The following is a 22,324-nucleotide window of genomic DNA, read 5'->3' as shown; positions in this document are numbered from 1 at the left end:
GCTTATTATATATAGAATATATCGAATTTGAAAGCGAGAAGGCGTCAAAGATTTTGTTTTTCTCCCGCCTTGCTATTCATCCCACACCTTCTCCATCGCACTCGCCAGTCCCTTCACTCACGCACACAGTAGTACTACAGCAACAAAATATGTATTTCGCCACCTCTCATCTCCCCCACTTACCACCGTCACCACCGCCGGAACCACCGTTAACATGCGCCCAAGGCCATAGCTCGACTTTGATTATCCCAACCGATGAAGGCGGATCAATTTGTCTGCTCTGCTTGTCCAATCTCATTTCCAATCCGAGATCACCGACAGTTCACGTTTCCTATGCTCTCTCCCAGTTATCTATCGCGCTTTTTCAACCGAGTTTTCGCCAAACCTTCTTCACATTCCACTCTCATTTCCTAATCTCGCCTATCGTCGGTGTTCTATCTTCCTTCGATGATGAGCCCATAGCCAAGCAAACTATGGATTTGATTATGCAGTTGTGTGAAGCTCCGGACTGCGATGTGCATGCAGAGTTTGTGGCTCGGTTTGCAGATCGTCTTTCCAGTGGATCTTTAGCTTGGAGTCAGAGACAGCTCCACACGGTAACCTTTCCCTCTGTCCTAATTTTTAAATTTCCGATTTATGGAAGTGTAATTTAGAATGGAGCTGTAGAAAGGTATAGCTACATAGATATAGCCATACATGATACAACATATACTCCTACATAGAAGTGTGTCATTCTAAAATGGACTAATAAGGAAATAAAACTGGAACTGAGTAAGTATCTGGTTTTCCTAATTTCCTCAGTGTCCTTCAGCACAGTGCAACTGTGTGGTGGCAGACAGCCGACTGTGATCAGTAAAGTTTTCGGTACTGAAAATGATTTTGAAGATCCTATTAAGATTTATAATAAGAACAGGTTTTGGCAGTATAGCTTTCTTGCTCACTCTTCAATGCCTAAAATCAAATATTGCTTTTATAGTAGCTTTTCCACAGTTATTTGGCAACTGCTTTCAATTTCAGTGAGTCAATGACACTGACTAACAGCCTAAGTTTAAGCACAGCCACTGTTGCAGATTTGATTGGAAAACCAGAGTCAGAATGATTCCTGAGAAAATATTAGTTTTAGCCAGAGCAGTGAGTAGAAAGCTAAAACCTGCTTAGGTAGTTATTTCAAGTTTCAATGCCAGTGTTCAAGTCCATTAAAAGACTTGTGTAGGAAAACACTTGTAAGATGTTACAAAATAAGCAAATAAAAGATGGGAGGAACTGTAAATGATTTTGAATTTGTGAAAATTTGAGTTGCATTAAAATGACACCAATTATATGTTTCCTCATGATGATTCACAACCTTTTTAGAGTAGCTTCACATTCTATTCGGTTCCTGTCTGCTGCTGACCTCTATGAGCAAATTGCTCATTTTAGAGATGGTACACTTTGTATGTAATTGATTTTCTCATTGAGAAGCTAGAATGAACAAGAAAGAGGAAGAAGTTACACTTAGCGTTTCTGTCTTGGTATTATTGACCTGATATCTGTCAAATACACATTGGATTTTAATGAGATAACTCAGCCTTCAATTTGCACAGAGAATTTTTAGTTTCTATATTTATTTCTGTATTTGCAGTGACATATGTTTTCCTCTAATACATGTAATCTGACCCATTTTAAAAAAAAAAGCTTCACTGCTTAGGTCTTCTCTTGGATTACCAAAAAAACCATTCCTATTGCCTCGAAGAAACGGATGCCCTCATTTTCAATCTCGTTGGCGGCCTTCAATTGTCCAGGTGACTCTTGAAACTGAGACGGTGGCTATCCATTTTTCCTTAAACAAAGCCCTGAAGGTCAATTCCTTCTTGAGTACAGTGAAGATATTCAAGGGGAAATCCTGTTTGTTCTATACAAATTATTCCTACTCAATGTGTCTCAAGACGGTGAAGATCCTCCCAGTTTATTTGGTCATTTCTCGAAGCTCCTACACTTAGCACTGGCAGTTCTCATGAAAGCTCAAAGTGATGATGTTCGCTTAAACTGTATAGGTAAGCTTCTTTAACATTACCCATTTCTGCTTCTTGAGCTTTTGCATCTCTGAATTTGGTTTTCCAGTGAATATCTTGACAGTTAACCATTTTGTTCTTGGATTATTGCAAAATAAGAGGAGTATATGGTGAATAGCTGACTAATTTATAATATATCTGACAAGTATACCAGGGAAGTATGGTCGCTAAAAAGCGAGAATGCATTATAGGAATAGCCATATCTCTCCTTGAGAAATCATTTGAATCTAGAGATGTTGTGGCTCTTGAGCCTTATGTTGTGGTAAACAGGCTCCATAAATCTGTTCACACCTTGGATATACTCTGACTGATAAAAAGTTTTGCGTGTATATTTGCTGCTGACTTGACTAGCGAAGTTCTATGCACTCTTCACCAGAGCTCTGATAATCTCTCTCTTCTGGCTTCAACCCTCTCTTGTCCCCTCCCTTCCGCCACCATTCCCATAAGGAAAAGGAGAAAGGGAAAAAAGAAACACCACAGAATAAGCAGCTGCTGATGTTAGAGTTTCTGCAAGATAATCTCATCTCTCACATTTGTTAAATCAGTGATACTCTTTGTTTATGCAGCATTCTTAACAGTAATAATGCAAAGAGGATTCTTTCAAACTACTTCTATAATTGGCACAAGGAGCAGGAGTTCTTATGATGTTGACCACTTGATGGAAACAAATGAGCAGATATCAGATGGGCCTCTAGCTATCTTGTTTGCAGAGGCAGTCAAAGGCCCCCTGCTTTCTTCTGATAATCAAGTTCAAATAGCAGCGCTAGATTTACTTTACCTTTATCTGTCGGGGAAAGATGTCTTAGAAAATGAAATCCAAGTATTTGTTGAAGAGAACATTGCAGACTATGTGTTTGAAGTGCTGAGATTGTCAAGTAAGAATATCAGCTATACACAGTGCCTGAGCAGTTAGATTTATACGTATTAGTTTCGTTTGAAGAAATGAAAGATGAAAGACGGCATTTCAGTCGCACTCTATTTTATTTGTTTTTTCGTTTACAATTAAACTATCTTGAAATCAACCAATTCTCTGGCCATTACAGTGTTATCCTACAATAAACAAATTACCATGGCTTCAATGTTTGTTGTCCATATGGTTCGACAAGATCTAAGTTCTCTCACGACAATGAGCTAGAGAACATTCTAATTATATTAGGTCAGATTATGCAATTAATCTTGTCTGTAATGACTAATGAAGTAACTCATTAATTTGCAGGATGCAAAGATCCAACAATTAAATCTTGTATTCAGCTTCTTGATATTTTAGCAACTGCTGAGCAAGCATTTAGACAGAGACTTGCAATTGGGTTCATGGCCCTGATTCCAGTTCTGCATCATGTTGCTGAAATTCCTTTCCACCCTGTACAGACTGAGACACTCAGGCTTATTTGGAACTCTGTTGAGAACTGCCCAGGGGTGGTATCCAAGTCTCAGGTAGAAGAAATAAGCCTTTCATTGACAGGAATGCTCAAGAAAAATCTTGACGGAGAAATAGGCATGCTTCCAGAGACATTAGCTCTGGTCTGTTCAATATTTGTTGCACTTATGAAATGTTCATCTACCTGTGGGATTTCAAGTTTCTTACTATCAATTCAGGATGCATCAAGAAATTGCATCTTAACTTGTTTAATTAATTATGGCAAATACCCGGGTCAACTTTTGAACTCTCTTTACCTACTGAAAGAGGCATATTCATATAGTGTTGGGATGAATTCCTCAAGCTCAACCAACACAGAGCTTAGAAGAAGCATTATAGATGTATGCAAAACACATATATTACCATGGTTTATGAAATCCCTTCATGAGATGGAAGATGAGGATATTCCAGCTGCAATACTTGAAAATTTCTATTCCATATTGCTACAAGATTCAGAAACTGAAACTAAAATATTTGCAAATGTTCTGCTCACATCTTCCTGGTTCAGTTTTGCATATGGATGTTTAGGCTTTTTCCCTTCTGAAAAGATGAAAAGGAAGGTTTATCTTATCTTTAGTGTGATGACAGATATCATTCTTGGGGTTGATTCTGCGCGATGCATTAGCGATGCTGCTCCACATCTTCCATCTGATCCTATAGATTTGCTTTTCCTTCTGGGCCATAAAAGCTCCCAAAATGTTGAATTGTCTTCTCGCCAACTGGCAGTTCTTCTGTTACTGTACATCAGCTCACTGTATGACGATCGGTAAATAGTTTCTGGAATCTTAATCTTACTCTTTCTGCATTTTCCCTGCTTATGTTATCAGTCCTCAGTTGATCATGTCATCCCTTTTCCAGAATTGCAGATGATAAGCTTGTGTTAGCTTCATTGGAGCAATATATTCTACTTAACAGCAGCAAAAACATGCACAGAGCTTCTGTTTTGGGAATATTTATAAATCTTTATGCACTATACAGAGGTTTAGCCAAGGTGAGCTACCAAATCCCCTACAGCCCAGAGGCTGAAAGGATTGTGTTCCACCTACTTGCGGAAAAGGGCTGGGATTTGCTATCTACAAGAATCCACGTAAGATCTTTGAAATGGTTGTTCCAACAAGAGAAAATCTGCAACGTGTTGTCTGCCCAGATTTTGAAATTTTGCAGATGCAATTGCTCCAACGTAAACCAGATAAATATCCATGGTGAAGCCAATCAGAAGATAGATGTGTATGTTATGACAAAACTTGTAGCTTTGGGGGATAACTTTTTAGGTATGGTCATGGTGTTTCTATTAGGAGAGGCTGGAGAACAATATTCCGAGTATGACATTGTTTCAGTGGTGAATACCATAAAACATATAATAGAAATCTCACCAAGTGCTTCAGATCAATTTTGCATGCATGGGATAGCTGCTGCAATTAAGAATCTTTACTATAAGTTTGGTCATTCTTCATCCCCAGATACTTTCATGTCCATCTCCAAACTAGTATCCTGCATTCTTCAAGCAGTACACTCTGAATCCCTCTCCGATGATGAACCCTGGGTTGCAATTGTGGTGAAAGTATAGTACTCACTCTTCTAAATGCTGTTTGCTTCCAGTTCCTCTGTACTCTGTAGTAATTAGACTTTTCCTTAATTGCAGATTATCGACTACCTGATCCCCTCAGTAGCTGCAGATGGATGGACTCCAGGAACTCTTATATCAATTGGCATTCTTTCTATGGTTTTGCATCACTCAGTAAATCAAGTGATGGTTGAACCTTCGAAAACCATAATCCTTAGTACTCATTTGCTATCATTGGTTAATACCACTATCGCCAATGCCTGTTCCAAGGGACCTTCACTAGTTGAACAAGACGAAGGAACAAGATCTGTAGAAGCTCTTGTTTTTGTGCTTTCACTGCTTTACTTCTCTTTGAGAAGGTATCAGTTCCTTTAACATAGGTTCTATGCTTTCTTTTATTTTGTTTTTAGTTTGGAATCTAATAGTTTATTTTGCTAGTGTGCATGCCATTTTACCAGGGATTGTGGACTGTCAATATCTGCTGGATCCTACCAACATACCACAACCCTGGCCTTATATTAGTATACAGTGCCACGATTTGTGCAAGTTATTGCATTTTGGATCTATTCCTATTAAGTTACTTAGCTCGCAATACCTTCTGGAGTTATTCAGCGGAATAGAAGATGAGAGAAGTAGAAAATCAGACACATTAAAATTCAGAACTAATTATTTGTTGTCTATAATGGCTGTTTTAGAAGGCCAAATATTCTCAAGTGACATGTCTGTAGCAATGAACTGTTCCCTCTGTTTGTCTATGCTCATTGGGTGGCAAGATGTGGAAACAGAAGTATCAGCTATACAAAGGAACAACTGGTGTCGGTTTATAGTAGAAGAATTAGTGATGTCCTTGGCAGCTCCATCTTTGGCTTCAAAATCTTTCATGATCCATCACAAGCCTGCAATTCATATTGCAGTTGAACTGCTGAGAAGAAATAAAGTTCCTCAATGGATGACTTCAATCTTCAATGAATCTTGCATATTTGCCATTATTAGAAACATTACAAATTCTAATTTGAGCGCTGAGTTGGTGTTCCTCTTAAGGAAGTTGCTTAATTATGGTTTTCTGAATGATGAACAAATTGCTGCTCTAAATCAAGTATTCCAGGTAATAGATACTTAATCTTCAAAAGTTCATTGGTTCCTATTGTGATCTGGCCTCATGAAGCTTGCTTTTTTGAAAAAGAACAAAAAAAATAGAACACTGCCAAAATGAATAAATGGAATTCCATTATTATTATGTTTGCCTGCAGGAATGCAGAAAATGTATCTACACAGACAAACTTCAACATGCTGGGGAAGAGGAGAAGACATGGAACGTAGCAGCTGCTTCAGATTATGTAGGTAAAGTTTGTCAGTTTCTCATTAGCCTCATAACGACTCAGCCATCTAGTGTTATGGAGTCTTCAAGATTTCAAAGTGGGAAAAGGGAATTGTTGGAAGAAATAGACTTATTTTCAAAATGTTTAATGAGGGAAGATTGAGCTTGCACCATTAAAGTTAGGTTTGGCAGAGTATCATATATATACGTTCTTTACCAAAAACAATTCAGATATTTTCCTGTTTTGTCACTCATAAACTCAAAGGGCAGTGTCATCTGCTAGTATCTTCAGTATCATTGGCCACATACAAAGCACTGCCTTAGTAATTCTACTTTCTGTGCATCACCAAGTTCTACCTATATTCTTTACTCTTTGTTTTGTTATTCCAAAAGAGGGACAAAGAAAGTGGGAAAAAAAGCTAACAGTTGACCTCCCCAAATTGAATGGTAGAAGAGGCTCTTTCTTCCTTGAGAAACATTTGGGCTGGGCTGGGCAGGCCCATCGTTGTGGCAAAGCCTGAACTGTGTCAACTATAAGCCTAAGAACCTAGGGGCTGGGCCCTAGCATTAAGCAAACAAAATAAGTCCTTGATAAATGTTGTTGGTTTTCTGGAAGTGTACATAGGAATAGCTAAATAATTGATGGGACCATATTCCTTTCTAGTTTCTCCCACAGACGTAATAGTTCCTCTCATCTCAGCATTATAAAACTCCCTTGCATGAAAAAGATATCCCACCATCCAATAATTTAATACACCTTTTACTATATATACTTGTTATCCTAATTTGTACATATACTAAGGCTAGAGAAAATGATCAAAGAGATGGGATGGAGGACCCCCACTCACTCGACCTCAAACTTGGGGATCCTTCCAGTACTTCTTATATAACGAATTTATCAGAGTTTCTCTAAGATAGCGATAAATGCAATTTTTCAGCCATAGAAGTGGATGGACATTGTCTTCTACTTAGAATTTTTCGTTATATACAAATGAACAATTATGAGTACAATGACAATCTACATTCATAAAACCAAAAAGCACATAACATATGAAGTTTCGTCCTTCATAAATCATGCATGAGATGAGAAACATGATAAAAAAGGCAGTGGATTTGCAAGAGGGATGTGGTCCCTGTGAGGAGGGGGTTATCTTGTTAAATCATGAAAAGCAACACCCACGTCCCTGTGTCCCCTTTACTCCTTTTATTCTCATCCTGCCCCTTATTGAACAAATAGATTTAGCTTATCTGTACATCAGTCAGAACTACTGATAAATCATTAACTTATATAGGTATTAATAAGCTCATGATTTCAGGATCTTTTTGGGGATGAATCAATTCTTTTATTCCTCGTTAAGGCTGATCAATTTATACATTGATTTATCAATTATATCAAGATAATTAATGAGGAGTATAATACTCGATTAAGATTTCCCCAAGTTCTTTCTGGTTTACTATATGCTGCAACTTGTGCTTCTGGGAATATATGGATGAACTTAATACTTATACGGTCCATATCTTTTTCCTTCTTTTGCGTACTATATATCTATTTCATTACTAGAAAGTGGATCATTGACCCCTCTAAATGATATGATCCACACGTGATATGCTTATAAATTATAAACACATAATTTTGGAGAAATTAGAAACTATTTGCAAGGTGTCAATACTTCATTAGTATTATACTTATTGTTATATTATATAGTTCATGAATTAAATATTGCTGTGGGGTGCCGTATATTATCATGACTAATTGGATTTGTTTCTTTTAGGTAGTAACTTTTTGCGCTCCCAAAATGATATATGATCTTGACATATCATAAAAGGTGGGAAAAAAGTTTCAAAAAGAAACTTTTATTAGGAGGACAAAATATAAATAGCTCCATTATGAGTTTGGTTGAAGATTCATAAAGGTGCTAATAGCCAGTCTAGAAATTACAATTTCTAACTAATTACTCATGTTAGGGACCATTGAAACAGTACTTGTTAGCAATTGAAAAAAAGGAGCTATAAGGGGGAATTATTTGGTATAGTACTATTTTTCAAGAGATTTTGGTGCTTTCTGAAGAAGTCCTAATCGATTTTCAGTGGAAAATTGGCTGTCATACTTTTGCTATGTTTTGATTAATAGAGTGTTATATAATCGGCAAATACATTGATGGTGACCCTTGACCTTTTAATTAGGACATCACATGCGTCTCAATAATTTTTAGGTGAGTAAATAACCTAAAAAATAGTGCTCCAGCAAGCCATAGAACAATTTGGTATGTTGGATAAACATTTAATTTAGTCCTCGAATAAAAGTTTAGTACGCTCTTATTTGGTATTTGGTTGTGTAATAAGTTATATCACGATTAATTGGTGAGAGTTTGATTCTCCACCTTATAATCACCTCCCTCGTTTTTCCATCTCCTACCCCCATTTTATTTTATTTTACAGAAAAGATTATTAATTAGTAACAAGATAAGTTATCCCTATCAAAAGGGGATGCAATAAATAGTACTAGGACTGTTTTTCGTTAGTTCCTTCCAAAAAGAGATTGGATTAAATGTCTAACAATTATGAGTTTGTAGATGAGATTAGTGTAAAAAAACTGATAAAGATTGAACAAATTCTTGTACAATATTTTGATTCATCGATGATCGATCAATTGTGTGATCGTATTCAAGACAAGTACTTGTAGTTGGGCAATATCACCTTGTTGTTTGTATAATCACAACACTAAATTAAGCTTATAGGTTGGAGCAGGAGTGTTAAAAATGAGCCCAACTATAGGTGACCCGTCCAGCCTATTCAAAATTTTAAGGGTTGAGTTCAAGATAATTTGAATTGGGTTCAATTTCAACTCATTCATGCCTTCATCCATTTTAAGAGAATCCTCAATTGAGCCCAAGTTAATCTCCAATTTCAACCCGTTTTAAGTCTCTTTATTTGTATTGATGTAATGTATGTTCCTATATTGAAGGTTTGAATTACTAACTATTTTATATTTTTTAAGATTTATCTATCCATTTGTAACTTCTTTTATAAATTTTCTTGAGGTGAAATTCAAATTATGGTTATAAAACCTAAATAATAATATATTAAAATTATTGAGATTAAACGGGTGAAATTGAGCGGGTCAAGACTCAACCCATGTTTAAGCTCAAAGTAAATTTGGGCGGATCAGGATCCAACTCAATTTATATTTCAACTCATTTTAATATTTCTAATTTTAATCCAATCTGCCTATTTGACATCGCAGGAGCTTGGAGGTTGGGAAAGGGATTTATTCTTCTATTAGGTTCAACTATATATTATCTTACACAAGCTATATGATATTACATTACATGGTTATCCAAAAGAGAAAACAACAAGTCACCAATTGACCTGGTTTATCTAAGAGGTGAATATTTAGGAATTTCATGAAGTTATACTAAGAAGTGATTTTGGTAAAATGAATAGATTAGCAGATGGAATTAACAAAATCCCCATTTTTAAATATATATATATTTTTTTAATTTTGTAAAAGAAGCAAGTGGATGTAAGACAAGCAGTACAATCATTCATAACTTTAGGAATTGACATCTTGGAATTACTACCTATTGACTTGTTCGAAAAAAGCAAATAAGAAAAAGCTCCTTTAAATTTTACTGTTTCCTAACTAATTATTCTCAATTCCGCCGAAAGATTCACCTTCTTCTTTTTACCTTTTTTCACAAATTTACTTTCAAACAAAGAAATTAAGCTAGCGTTTGGCCATAAATTTTCAAATATTCTTGACAAATATTATTTGGGTAAAAATTTGGGTGAAATTTCACCATGTGTTTGACCATATTATTTGGGAAACATATTTCACTTTTTTAGAAAACTATGATTATACCCGTAAGTTTTAAAAACTGTCAAAACTAACCATAAGTTTGTCTTACAACTCATTTGGATCTTCGTTGCAATAAATAACAAGTAGTGTCCATGACACTGGAGCAATGCAGTAGTTTGGAGTGAGTGCAACAAGCATCCTTCCATACATCGCGAAGTAGACAAAACACATGACTTTGTAATCCTAGGCCGATTGTTCATCATTTTCATCAACAACCATATCATCACTTTCATATTCACTGAATATTTCATCACTACTTTAGTTTTCACGTAAAAAATTATGTAATACAATGCAAATAACTATTATAGAGAGTGTTTTTGTAAAAGATAAAAGTTTGGTGTAAAATTTCAATTTTTAAAAGATCCCAAATAATGAGATTTGACCCAAATACTAGAAAAAACTAGTATTTGGGAATTTGGGATGTTTGCCAAAAATATTTGCCAAATAATGGCAAATTGTATGGACAAACACTATTTGCTAATTTTTTCGCCAAATATTACTTGGGAAATCTATGGCCAAACGGGTCCTAAGTAGGTGGTTTAACTTTCATTGTGAAATTTTTTTTCACATAAATTAAGACAAAGAAAATAATTGAACTCACACAAAAAAGGAATATCCTAAGTAGTAGTAATAGACTTTTTTCGTGATTATCCAGGCAAAATAAAAATATTTTCGCTCGTATCTATCTACAAGTTTCTTCCCATAAAAGATTACACTACAACAAACAACAATTATGTACATTATATACTTCTGAGTTATACAATTCACATATATAACAACTTGATGGTAAATAACATTAAAATAGTAATTCTTTTTTACATTATATATGTGAATTGTATACTCCAAAAGTATACCACGTACATACTTGTTCAATATTTTAAAAAGATTTAATATTTTGTATAATATTTTAAAACGAGGATTTTATGCACTGCTTTTATTCTTCTACAATTCGAAACCACCCACAACTAATTTCATTGCACATGAAACAAGTGAGTAATAAACCAATTACTTATAACATATTTGACAGCTATTTAATAGAAATTAATTAATTATATTCATATTTATATTTTGTTGTAGGCACTTCGTCAGAATCTTAAAATGCCATAAGCATTGTGAAATCGAATATAAGTAGGAGTATGCTTAGTTGAGAGTAATATTCAAAGTAAAGGTTCTGTTTTCGGTCAATGGAACAATAAGAGCTTCAAAGTTTAAATTTTAAAATTTTAATTTATTGCAAATACAAATCATTTTAAATAAATGATATATTAAAAGAATTAAAATATTAAAAAGAAACTTATATCTAAATTTGAGATTAATTTATTAAAGAAAATGTTGAAGGAATTTCGTTTTGAAGAGCTGTTTATTCTTGACAGTCTAGAAGCAGACAAGGGAGGAACTTCTTTTGCTAATAATTCAACTATCGTCTGTAATAGTAATGGATGCCTAAGTCCAATATCCAACTCAGTTTGTAACGCTACAAGCAATGTGGCTGATATTGTTGTATTGATGCATATTAACTAATTAATATTAAATCGTCTTGACTACCAAAAAAAAGATTTGAACTAATCGAAAGTAAAACAATCTTTAGCTCATAATAATAATGTAGTTATGTAGATAAATGGATTTATATTTCTGATACATAATTAGACATTATACACACGTAATTATATACTATCAATATATTACATAACTCTATGTGACTAGGAAGCCAAAAAAATTAATGCCACATATACCTACTTAGGGAAATGTATTCATAAAAACTCTCACCAAATATTTCTGTTGTATAAATATTAATTACAACTGTGTAAGCTATAAATAACAATATATCCAACTAAATTACAATTTTCTGATGCTTTAAAGAGTCCATGTCACTTGATTATAATTTATAAACTATGCACATATTTGTCCTTGCACCTTCTTGTTTTGACTTTTGAGGAGCACACTACTTTTTTTTTTTTTAGGTTAAAAGTACTTCTTTCTGTTTTACTCATAGTAATGAATAATAACTACACCTAAGTCCCTAATAATAAATTATCCTACCAGATCCCTAACGATAAATACTGCGCATTATTATTTTTATTAAAATATCTAGTACTAGTATTCCATTAATTAGCTGCTCAGCCTCAAATTTAAAATAGTAAGATAAATGAGTTTCAAGTACCATATTTTCAAAGGAAAAAAAAAAACGTAATACTTGAACTGGCAGATATATTGACTGTCAAAATCAGAATGTAAATTTGGTAATTGTTAGACTATTTTTATAGAGTTGTTAGTTACTATTCCTAGTTACAAAACAAAAAATAATTATACAATCTTTTTATACATTTATTAGTTTTAGAGGAGGAAAAATAGAAAATGAATACATAAAATGAGGTATTACGGTGGAGAATTCTTCAAAGTATCAATAAAAATCGAATAGATGATGCAAAGTTGGAACGAAAATAGGGAGAATGTGTCGGTGTCATTTGTTTGCCTTTCTATTTTGTCTCTTCTTTTTGTGCAAACCTAATATTCTTCCAACTTTTTTTTATATATTAAAAAAAACTACAAGTTCCTCAATCATAAGTATTAATCAAAACTTATTTATTTTTCAATAATTCAGTTTGTTGAGCCTAAGCCAGCAGTGTATATTTAAGGACAATTTCATCATTTTTTTCTCTTATTATATTCGAGGGAGTTAAAGGTTGAAGTAGATTTTAATCTACATGACTGCTTCAATAGAGGTATTTTTATAAAAAGCAAAAGTATTTTTTCGTTCTACTTTAATTTAATAATATATAACTTTTTCAAAATTATGAGACTTATTTAACTATTTTTTTAATTTTAAATGTCACTGATATTTATCAAAATTTTGAAGAAGAAATGAATTCAAGTTTTTTTTTTCTACTATTACATAAATATAATCGTCTTTTTTTAACCTAATTGAAACAAGATAAAATATGGATAAGATAAATTAAAAATTATGTTGTATTACTATATAGTATATAATTTTTGCTGACAGAAAATCAACCGACAGAGAAGGGGGACAGTGGTAAACGATAATGCTTGTTTAATAAAAAAAATTTAAAATTGGTAAACAAAAATTCCTTTGTCATAAAATTCTTTACTCTGTATTATATAATTTCAGTATTTTACTCCTGTAATTCTTTATTTGAGGTGTCAATCCCTTGGAGCGCATGTTTGTTGACCAATCAACAAGAAAAAATAAAAAAATGCTCCTTCAATTTATTTTTACTTGCCTACTATTTTAGAAGATAAATACTCAAAACTTAAGTATAAAATATCAATTTAATAGAGATAATAAAACAATAAATAAATATATCAGTTTCTTTTAAAAAGTATATGACAAATTTAATAGTGGCAAATATTAACCAACATTAATAAATGTGTTCTGATCGAGAGATTCTTCGAATTCATTCATTTTTTCTAATTTTTGAAACGGAGAGATAAAGGAGAAAACAGAAGCGGTGTTCAAAGTTGGGGGGTCTATTTCTCTGTCATTTTATTACCTTTTACATTTTTGCTCACACATTCCTATATACTGACTTTCTTTTCTTTTCTTCCTGTTTTGGACAATTCACAAAAGCAACAAATACAATCTTCTTAAAGTTGGTCCTTTTTTTCTTCGTTGAAAATGATTAATTGAAGTGGGGTCTGTGATTAATCAAACCTTAATGCACCATACCAACTTCAGGTTGCTTCAAGAACTTGTTATATACAACAAAGGTAGTTTTTTTTATACTTTCTTGTTCTTCTTGTACTGTCAAAACATTCTGTTACAGTTTCATTTGCTTTGCATTTCTTTTTTTAATAAGAGTGAAGGGGTGTGGGTGTGTGGTACATACATGTGGGTGTTGTTGTTCCAATCTTGTCACTTTTGTGTGTGGGTTCATATATGAGTGATTGAGCTTTTTGGGTACTCGAAAAATTTAGTCTTTTCTGAAATCTTGCTTTCTAGGTACTCAAAAAGCTTCAGTACTTTTCTTTTTTGTTAACATTTTTTATTGGTTTCTGAGAGATTTATGTGTCATTGTGCAGATTTGGGGTTTTGCAGTTTGCACCGCTAATTTAGTGAGGTGTTCAACTTAGAGAGAGAAAGAAAGTAGTGGAGAGAGAAAGTTATGGCAGCAAAGTCTGATGAACCAGCGCCACATCCACCAAAAGATCAGCTTCCTAATGTTTCTTACTGCATTACTAGTCCTCCTCCATGGCGTAAGTTCTCAATTCTGTTTTTTTTTTAACTTTCGAAATTTGGGATATGGGAGGGGATTACAAGGTAGGAAATCCAATACTTGGGTGAAAGTTTCAGGTAGCGAATCAACTGAGCTACTAAGATTCTTCCTAAATTTTGTTAGATTGCTTTGTTCCATCTGTTTTTTTGGCATTGTAGAATAATCTTCTCTTTTCTTGCTTGGAGCATATGGGGCCTGGTTTTCCTGAACTCTGTTCTTTTGTCCCACGGGTTTTACTATTTCTCATTGAATTGATTCATAATGTAATGTGTGTTGTTGTCCCACAGGCTTTACTATTTCTCAGTGAATTGCTTCTTTATGCAAAATATGTGTTGCTGTATTGAGCATAAACCACATTAATTGCTTTTGTTTCAAGTTTTGAATTTTCTCTTTTGAATATTCTGTTTTTTTTCTTGTTGACAAATTCACGGCCCAATTGTGTTATCGTGTCAAATTCGTGGGGTTTAGATGTTATGCTGGCGAATTGGGATCTAGAAGCTGGTTACATAAGAAGCAGCTTCTGTGCACTCGTTTTTTAATTCTAGTTGTTAAAAGTATATGATTATTTTTCCCATTTAGCCTCATACTACAATTAGCTGTAACTAATGGCATTTCTTATTATATTCCTTATGTGTGAAAGTTCTTCCCTTTTTTGTGTGTGATTAGTATTTTTTATGCTATCCTTTTCTGGTCACACGGGAAATATCAAGCAGACTTGGTAGAATTATTGTGTCTGGTATTGTCTCGGTGACTGATTTTGTAGTAATATCTACTCAGTTAAATAATTATTTCTTTTTGTGCTGCTGATCTTGAACAAATGTCATATAATACTTCTCGATATCTTTTTGTATGTTGTTGATTATTTTCTGTAATATGGACTGTGGACTATGGTGATTTTGTCTAATTGTTGAATGCAGCTGAGGCAATCCTTCTAGGATTTCAGCATTATCTGGTTATGCTTGGTACCGCAGTTATCATTACTACGGCTCTGGTTCCCCAAATGGGAGGAGGAAATGTAAGCTCTACTGACACTGCAAACCTGTTAAACTGCGTATTATGATTTTTTACTTTTTTTTTTTTGTTTAAAAGTAATGCGACAATACTAAACAGACCATTCTCTTCCCCTATGCAGGAGGAGAAAGCCAAAGTTATTCAGACAGTGCTATTTGTTGCTGGGCTGAACACCTTGTTGCAATCTTACTTTGGAACTAGACTACCAGCTGTGATTGGAGCGTCTTATACCTTTGTTGCACCTACAATTTCGATTATCCTTTCGGGACGATGGAGTGACCCAGACCCTGTGTCGGTTGGTGTCATCAGATGCTGATTTTGTCCTTTGTTGTTTAAATAATGTTATTTTAATCAAATGAATGTTAAAAAGGATAAATAATTGGAATCTTGGTTTTGTGATGAAGTTCTCTCGTAAGTATCACAGTCAAATCATGGAACAAAAGTTTAGCTGTTTTATTCTCTTTAAGCTAACAACTTGAGTGCCAAAATCACTAATGCACAAAACCCACAGTAGCTCTGGAAACTAGTAGTCAATTTTCCTTGAAATAATTCTTATTAGTGCACTCTTTTAATTTCTGTAGAAGATGTTTAGGCATAACTTGGACTCATCCACTTCATCTTGATGATATTCTGTCTGTCCTAATATTAATGTTACATTTTCTATTTTTTGTCAGAGATTTAAGAAGATAATGAGGGCCACCCAAGGTGCTCTTATTGTTGCTTCAACAATTCAGATCGTCTTAGGCTTCAGTGGTCTCTGGCGCAATGTTGTGAGGTTTGTTAGTATGATAAGATTTATATTCTGCCATTTAGTGTAAATGTATTTCCCTGACTCCACTTGTGGGATTTCACTGTGGGTATGTTGTTGTTACTGTCAATGTATAACTGGTTGATGTTATTCCCTATGTCTAGACAGACTTCTGATGTACTTCCTATTATGTCAATATGTGTCTGGGAGATGTTATTCCCTATACTAGACTTCTGATCTAGTTCCTGCAATTTAATAAAGCACTCTTTTCTACTCCTGCTATGTTTCTTTTTTGGGATTGAAGATCAAGTATTTGCTCAATGGGTTAGTTTTGGTGGTTCACTACATCATGTCGATTGTGTCATCATTTTGTGTCATTGAAGTGAAACTAGCTCTAATTGGCATCTTATTTCTTTCGATTATTTAGGTTCCTGAGCCCACTTTCAGCTGTTCCTTTAGTTACTCTTGTCGGCTTCGGGCTCTATGAGTTTGGTTTTCCTGGGGTAAGTAATGATGTAGATGCACGTTTTTTCCTTTTTGAACGTCTACTTGTTTGCTTCTATATAATGCCGAAATGTTGACTATATCTTATATATTTTAGGTTGCCAAATGTGTTGAAATTGGGTTGCCAGAGCTGGTCCTTTTGGTCATTTTCTCTCAAGTGAGATGCTTTATCAAGAAATATATCCCTATCACTTTATGTTGCTTTGAATTGTAGCATATAGAAATGTGATTTTGGTTGTCATTACAGTATTTGGCTCATGTGATACGCCCGGGGAAGCACATATTTGATCGTTTTGCTGTTCTTTTCACCGTTGCAATTGTATGGATTTACGCCCACTTACTTACAGTGGGTGGGGCTTATAATGGTGCTGCACCAATGACCCAAGCAAGCTGCAGAACTGATCGTGCTGGACTCATTGATGGTGCTCAATGGTGAGTGCTTTTCTCTTCCTCACCCCTCATCACTTGCTTCTGCATTAGGGCCTTGTCATACCTTCGGAAATTACATCACATTTCCTCTTGTGGGTCCAAAAAAAGGATTTAAAAAATTTGAGCTTTTTGTTGAAGTTGAACTTTTAAGTAGTAGGTGGGTCTCATGTTGCAAACTGGGTAGAATACAAAAGTAGGTAGAATAATTAAGTTCAGACATATTGACGATCCAACTGAAGCTGAGAAGTGGGTGGTCAAATTCGATTAGCAATTTCCTGATCTCAAGATCATCTTGATTGTCATACGAGCTTACAACTTCATCAAACAACTCAAGAAATAGCTCAAAAGCTTGAGTTCGAATGAAAAACAGAACTTTCCAAATTCAAAACCATAGACCATCACATTTTTCAACTTTTTTTGTCAGTCGCCGCCTGAAAGTACATATATAGACCAGGTAGGATGAAAGTTTAGTCACCTTGTCGGGTAATTAGAGTCATAACTAAGCTTTCAACAATCAGATTTAAAATTCAGGATTATAGGTGTATTAGATTCTTCTTGCATAACAGAGGCAGGAATCATATATGGATTCTGTCAATAAAATCAATATAGATTTTGTCAATCGTTGTCTATATCGACGCTGAAACTTCAAATAATGAATAAAAATATCAAAATTTAGATACACGAAGAAGTTGAAATCATCATATTCCTATTGAAGTTTTGTGTGTTTGGGTTCGTGGTGATTATGGCGACTGTATGTAGATAAAAATTGGAAGATATGATTAATGGCTGACTTTTGGGATGGTGAGCAACATATTGGATGGTGAAGGAAAAAACACTTGTATCCGAGTGTGCTTGCGCAAGACATTATGCAGATGTTATTTTATACCTAGAGATGGATTGCTAGGTTATTATTCAAGTCAAAACTCGAGCCGAGGTTATGCGACTATGTGAGCATAGGTTTGTTAATAATCAAGCTCAAGAGGGATCTCACACTTGGCCCATTTAATGCGTAAACGAGTTCTGCGAGCTTTATTCGTGAATTGAAATAGACATTCTATGTTGGGACAAGAGGGTAGTTTTGTAACGTATGTGGCAACCAGAAACTTCGGAATAATAACACTTCGATACATGAGATAACTTCATAATCAGCTTCTAACTCCTAGGTTTTAATTGGCCTACATACTCATGTACTGCATTCTTGTTGTGTGATTTAATGTTAAATCACCTTATTAGATTCCATCAGCAGGAACACTTAAGAATATAAAATGTGACTGGTACATTCCCTTATGTCCTCTTCGCCATAGTAGTTACAATTGGAAAGTGCTTGTGCCTATTTATTACTATTTATTTTTTACTTTGAGCATAATTGGAAGATACAACATTGAAATTGCAATTTAGGAAACTATGATGTTAATAAGTACCCTGACTAATTAAGCCCTAGTTAATTTATGTGCAAGTTAATAAGGGTGGGTGTTTGAAACTCACCTACCTGATTTTCGTGCTTAGGAGTAGATACACCGTCTTTTGAAATCAGCTGTTAGTTTTCATTGTTGTACTACTTAGAGCACAAATAGTTTATTGTTTTCTCTACCTGCACTTCTTCAATGGTGGTATTGTTCTTGTAACACATGAGATGGTATTTTTCTGCTTCAAGCTTTCAATTTACTTGTTTACATTTGATTCCAAGTGCTTCTGTAGTTCAGAATGCACTTGTTTGGTGCATTCAAGTGTCGCTCAACTATAAGCAACTTATAATGTGTAACTATTGATGATATTATCCTCTTGTTTCACTGGGTTTTGTTCGCAGGATTAGCGTTCCATACCCCTTCCAATGGGGAGCACCTTCATTTGATGCTGGTGAAGCATTTGCTATGATGATGGCCGCATTTGTTGCTCTTGTTGAGGTTCTATTTTTTTACCTGCTTGATGTAGAAATTTGTGGAAATTGTGAATGCTTTACTCTATCTTATTGGATGTTTTGCTTGTTAGACAATGTTGCTGACTGCATAGAATAGGCTCAATAAATACTATATATGAGAGGCCCTAATTTTCGGGGCAGATATCTAAGAGTTGCTTCTCAACCTTTGTCTGTTCTTTTCTTTTATGGCTTCCCTGCTGTGTTTATACCCGTTTTGCTTGCTTTTTAGTTCTGTTGTTTCTTTGCGCACTTCTTCTGATTGCTAATTCTTATGAAGAAACAGATACTTGGGTTAGACAAGCCTGGAAGCAACACCCTTCTGATAGTTGCTTTTGTTTTTCAGTCCACTGGTGCCTTTATCGCAACTACGAGATACGCAAGTGCTACTCCATTGCCACCATCCGTACTCAGCAGAGGTGTAGGTTGGCAGGTAAAAAGGCATTTTCCTAGATCATACCTCCCACACCCTTCCCTCCCCATTCTTTAGCATAACACAGAACAGGAATCACGAATAATATAATCTAGTTGACATGGGTCTTTACTTGCAATTGGCATTTAACATTATGGAGAGGATTGCCCAACCCATCTCATCAAGTTACAAGTCTTCTTTTGTTTGTATCTCAGGGAATTGGCATTTTACTGTCTGGGTTGTTTGGCACTGGGAATGGATCTTCTGTATCTGTGTATGTCCAGACAAATTCTTCTGCTGAATGATAAACTCTTGTTACAATGTTGATTGAAATGAACTTTCTTTCCCAACATGCAGTGAAAATGTGGGTCTTTTAGCACTGACACGTGTTGGTAGCAGAAGAGTAGTTCAGATAGCTGCGGGATTTATGATTTTCTTTTCAATTCTTGGTAAATCACCTGCTTAAACATTCCCTTTGAGAAAGACGGACCTATTGATAAAGTTGATAATCCACTATCCCCTCCCCTTCTTTTTCCCCTGTGGTTGTCTTGACAACACGATTGTCTTCAGGAAAATTTGGAGCAGTCTTTGCTTCAATACCAACATCGATTGTAGGTGCTTTGTATTGCATTTTATTCGCTTATGTGGGTAAGTTTATCGAACCAAGACGTCCAACAATCCCTGATCCATGTTATTGATGAATTAATCAGTTCTTATGTTGTCTGTCCTTTGCAGGCGTAGGAGGCTTAAGCTTCCTTCAGTTTTGCAATCTGAACAGTTTCCGTACCAAGTTCATACTAGGCTTCTCCATCTTTCTGGGTTTGTCAATTCCACAGTACTTCAACGAACACACAGTTATTGAGGGTTATGGACCTGTTCACACGAGTGGACGATGGGTATGGCAAATTGACATTACCTCCTAAATATCATAATCATCTCCAATTATTTTCTTGTTTTTTTTTTAGTTCTAGTCATGTAAAAGAGCTTGCTGAGAAAAGTTACATGCTTTGTTATTCTTCAGTTCAACGATATGGTTAACGTGCCATTCTCATCGGAAGCTTTTGTTGCGGGTATCCTGGCTTATTTCTTGGACAACACAATGCACAAAAGGGATGGTCAGATAAGGAAAGACAGAGGCAAGCCATGGTGGGACAAGTTCAAGTCTTTCAAGACGGACACGAGAAGTGAGGAATTCTATTCCCTCCCATTCAATCTCAACAAGTATTTCCCATCCGTGTGATCATCTCGTCCTTTATCATGAAGATAGAAGGGTCATATACTCATATGCGATATCATCACAAGCCCTTCAGAGCTGTGTATTGGAGCGCATTAATGCTGCGCCACCAATTTGCTTTATATGTATCTGCTACTTCCCAAAGGTATAATTAAATAGTCTGACATTTGTTAATTGTTTTCTTTGTTGTAAATCCAAGGTTATATGTACTATGAATAGTAATAGAATAAGCTTTACTGCTTTCAAATTGTATGCTGAATTCAGTAGCAATAAGCTTGTTGGATATGAGTTAGTATCAAGAAGATTTTGTTATAGTATATTACTGATGCGGAAGATTGTGGCTAAACTAGCAGATAATCTCACACAACACAAAGCAAATAGAGAAGAAAAATAACACAAGGAATCAGTACAGATTCATAAAATTCAAGACACAAGCAGCAAGTATTATTTCATTATCTCTGTCAGATGTGAAGGGAAAGCTTTACATATGACTATATAATTGACAACTTAGAAAGAATTACTCACTACATAATCCTTATCAATGTTTGAAATTGCCATAAGCTTTATGCATGATGAAGACAAAGGAAAGACAAAGACTGTAGAAGTACTTTTATGACATTCTAGACCAATTGTAGTGTTTATTCCTGAACTTTTGACCTTGCAGTCTAATTTTAGGACCACCCGTTTCCAAGGTCAGTCGGTGCGTGTTGCTAATTACTATGGCCATCAAATGAGAGGAGAGGAAAATTTGCACACTCTTCGCCGAGTTTCTGACATCACCATTGATTGATTGTGGTTAGCTGATGAGATTAATATAGAAAGGACAATATTCTGTTTGGTACGCGCAAACTGGAAGATAGGTTATGTAATTCATATTGATGTGATTTTTGGAGTTCAAACCCAACCTACTCGAAATAATGGGAGTTTGTAATTTTATGGACAAAAATGTCAAAGATGGGCCATGTGAGCCATGGTTCATGGCTGAACTTAGGATAAAAGTCCAAGCATTACAATACATAGTGTTAAATTTTTTTTATTTTTTTTTATGTATATATAACTCATATTAAATTTCTCTGGCTTCCTCGTATGTTTACTTCTTTCAAAATTTGAAGTTTGAACCCCTAAAAGTACCAGCTCCGCCTACCACTTGAACAAACTAATTACTAATTAATTTTAGCAAATCCCTTAAGTTTAGGGAGGGCATAGATTCAGCCAACGTAGTGATGTTGAATGTTGACCATTTACCACTAACTTAAGGTTATGATATTCACTAATGCTGCCAAATATATATATATATATATATATAAATACTAGCCCATTTTGTTAAGTTGGTATGGGACACAAAAAAGACTAGAGAGAATTGGTTTTGAATTTTATTTTAGTTCAAAATCATTTTGAAACTGCATGAGATCCTCTTTAGCCAGGATTAATTTGTCTGATATGATCAGTAATTTCTCTTAGTTAATAAATAATCAGAATTAGTGATTGATCATGTTTTAGAAAAAACAACCTTGTTAACAATGACTAACAACATTTTAAGAAACTGATTAACTTACTAATCAATTAATAATGACAATCAGAATCAATTAGAAAGACCAAAGAACAATTTTATCAAATTTAGTGGTGCTAT

General features: G+C 34.7%; 2 protein-coding genes across 3 annotated transcripts; both read left to right on the top strand.

Annotated features, from left to right (window-relative positions):
* Window positions 1–149: 149 nt before the first annotated feature.
* LOC125832654 (protein PUTATIVE RECOMBINATION INITIATION DEFECT 1) lies at window positions 150–6,545 on the top strand. Its single transcript, XM_049511854.1, has 9 exons — window positions 150–596; window positions 1,675–1,781; window positions 1,861–2,033; window positions 2,618–2,926; window positions 3,268–4,234; window positions 4,327–5,029; window positions 5,111–5,391; window positions 5,471–6,137; window positions 6,283–6,545. Exons 1-9 carry the CDS (start codon window positions 150–152, stop codon window positions 6,511–6,513), a joined length of 3,885 nt encoding a protein of 1,294 aa, XP_049367811.1. The 3' UTR covers window positions 6,514–6,545.
* Window positions 6,546–13,713: 7,168 nt separating this feature from the next.
* On the top strand, window positions 13,714–20,944 carry LOC125832168 (nucleobase-ascorbate transporter 6). 2 transcript variants are annotated; one of them, XM_049511318.1, is made up of 15 exons: window positions 13,714–13,935; window positions 14,248–14,421; window positions 15,359–15,456; window positions 15,574–15,747; window positions 16,127–16,227; window positions 16,628–16,703; window positions 16,802–16,861; window positions 16,952–17,136; window positions 18,941–19,037; window positions 19,395–19,481; window positions 19,676–19,734; window positions 19,818–19,909; window positions 20,031–20,108; window positions 20,196–20,356; window positions 20,482–20,944. In XM_049511318.1, the coding sequence occupies exons 2-15, from the start codon at window positions 14,331–14,333 to the stop codon at window positions 20,698–20,700; spliced, it is 1,578 nt and encodes a 525-aa protein (XP_049367275.1). In that variant the 5' UTR covers window positions 13,714–13,935; window positions 14,248–14,330; the 3' UTR covers window positions 20,701–20,944. The 2 variants fall into 2 exon arrangements, with proteins under 2 accessions (XP_049367275.1, XP_049367276.1); XM_049511319.1 differs by lacking the exon at window positions 13,714–13,935 and adding an exon at window positions 13,975–14,167.
* Window positions 20,945–22,324: the final 1,380 nt, after the last annotated feature.

Source organism: Solanum verrucosum, unplaced genomic scaffold (genome assembly GCF_900185275.1).
Source record: "Solanum verrucosum unplaced genomic scaffold, falcon-dt-bn FXZP01000009.1, whole genome shotgun sequence".
Classification (NCBI taxonomy): domain Eukaryota; kingdom Viridiplantae; phylum Streptophyta; class Magnoliopsida; order Solanales; family Solanaceae; genus Solanum; species Solanum verrucosum.
Note: the sequence above shows the minus strand (reverse complement) of the source record. Positions and strands in the feature narration are given on the sequence as shown.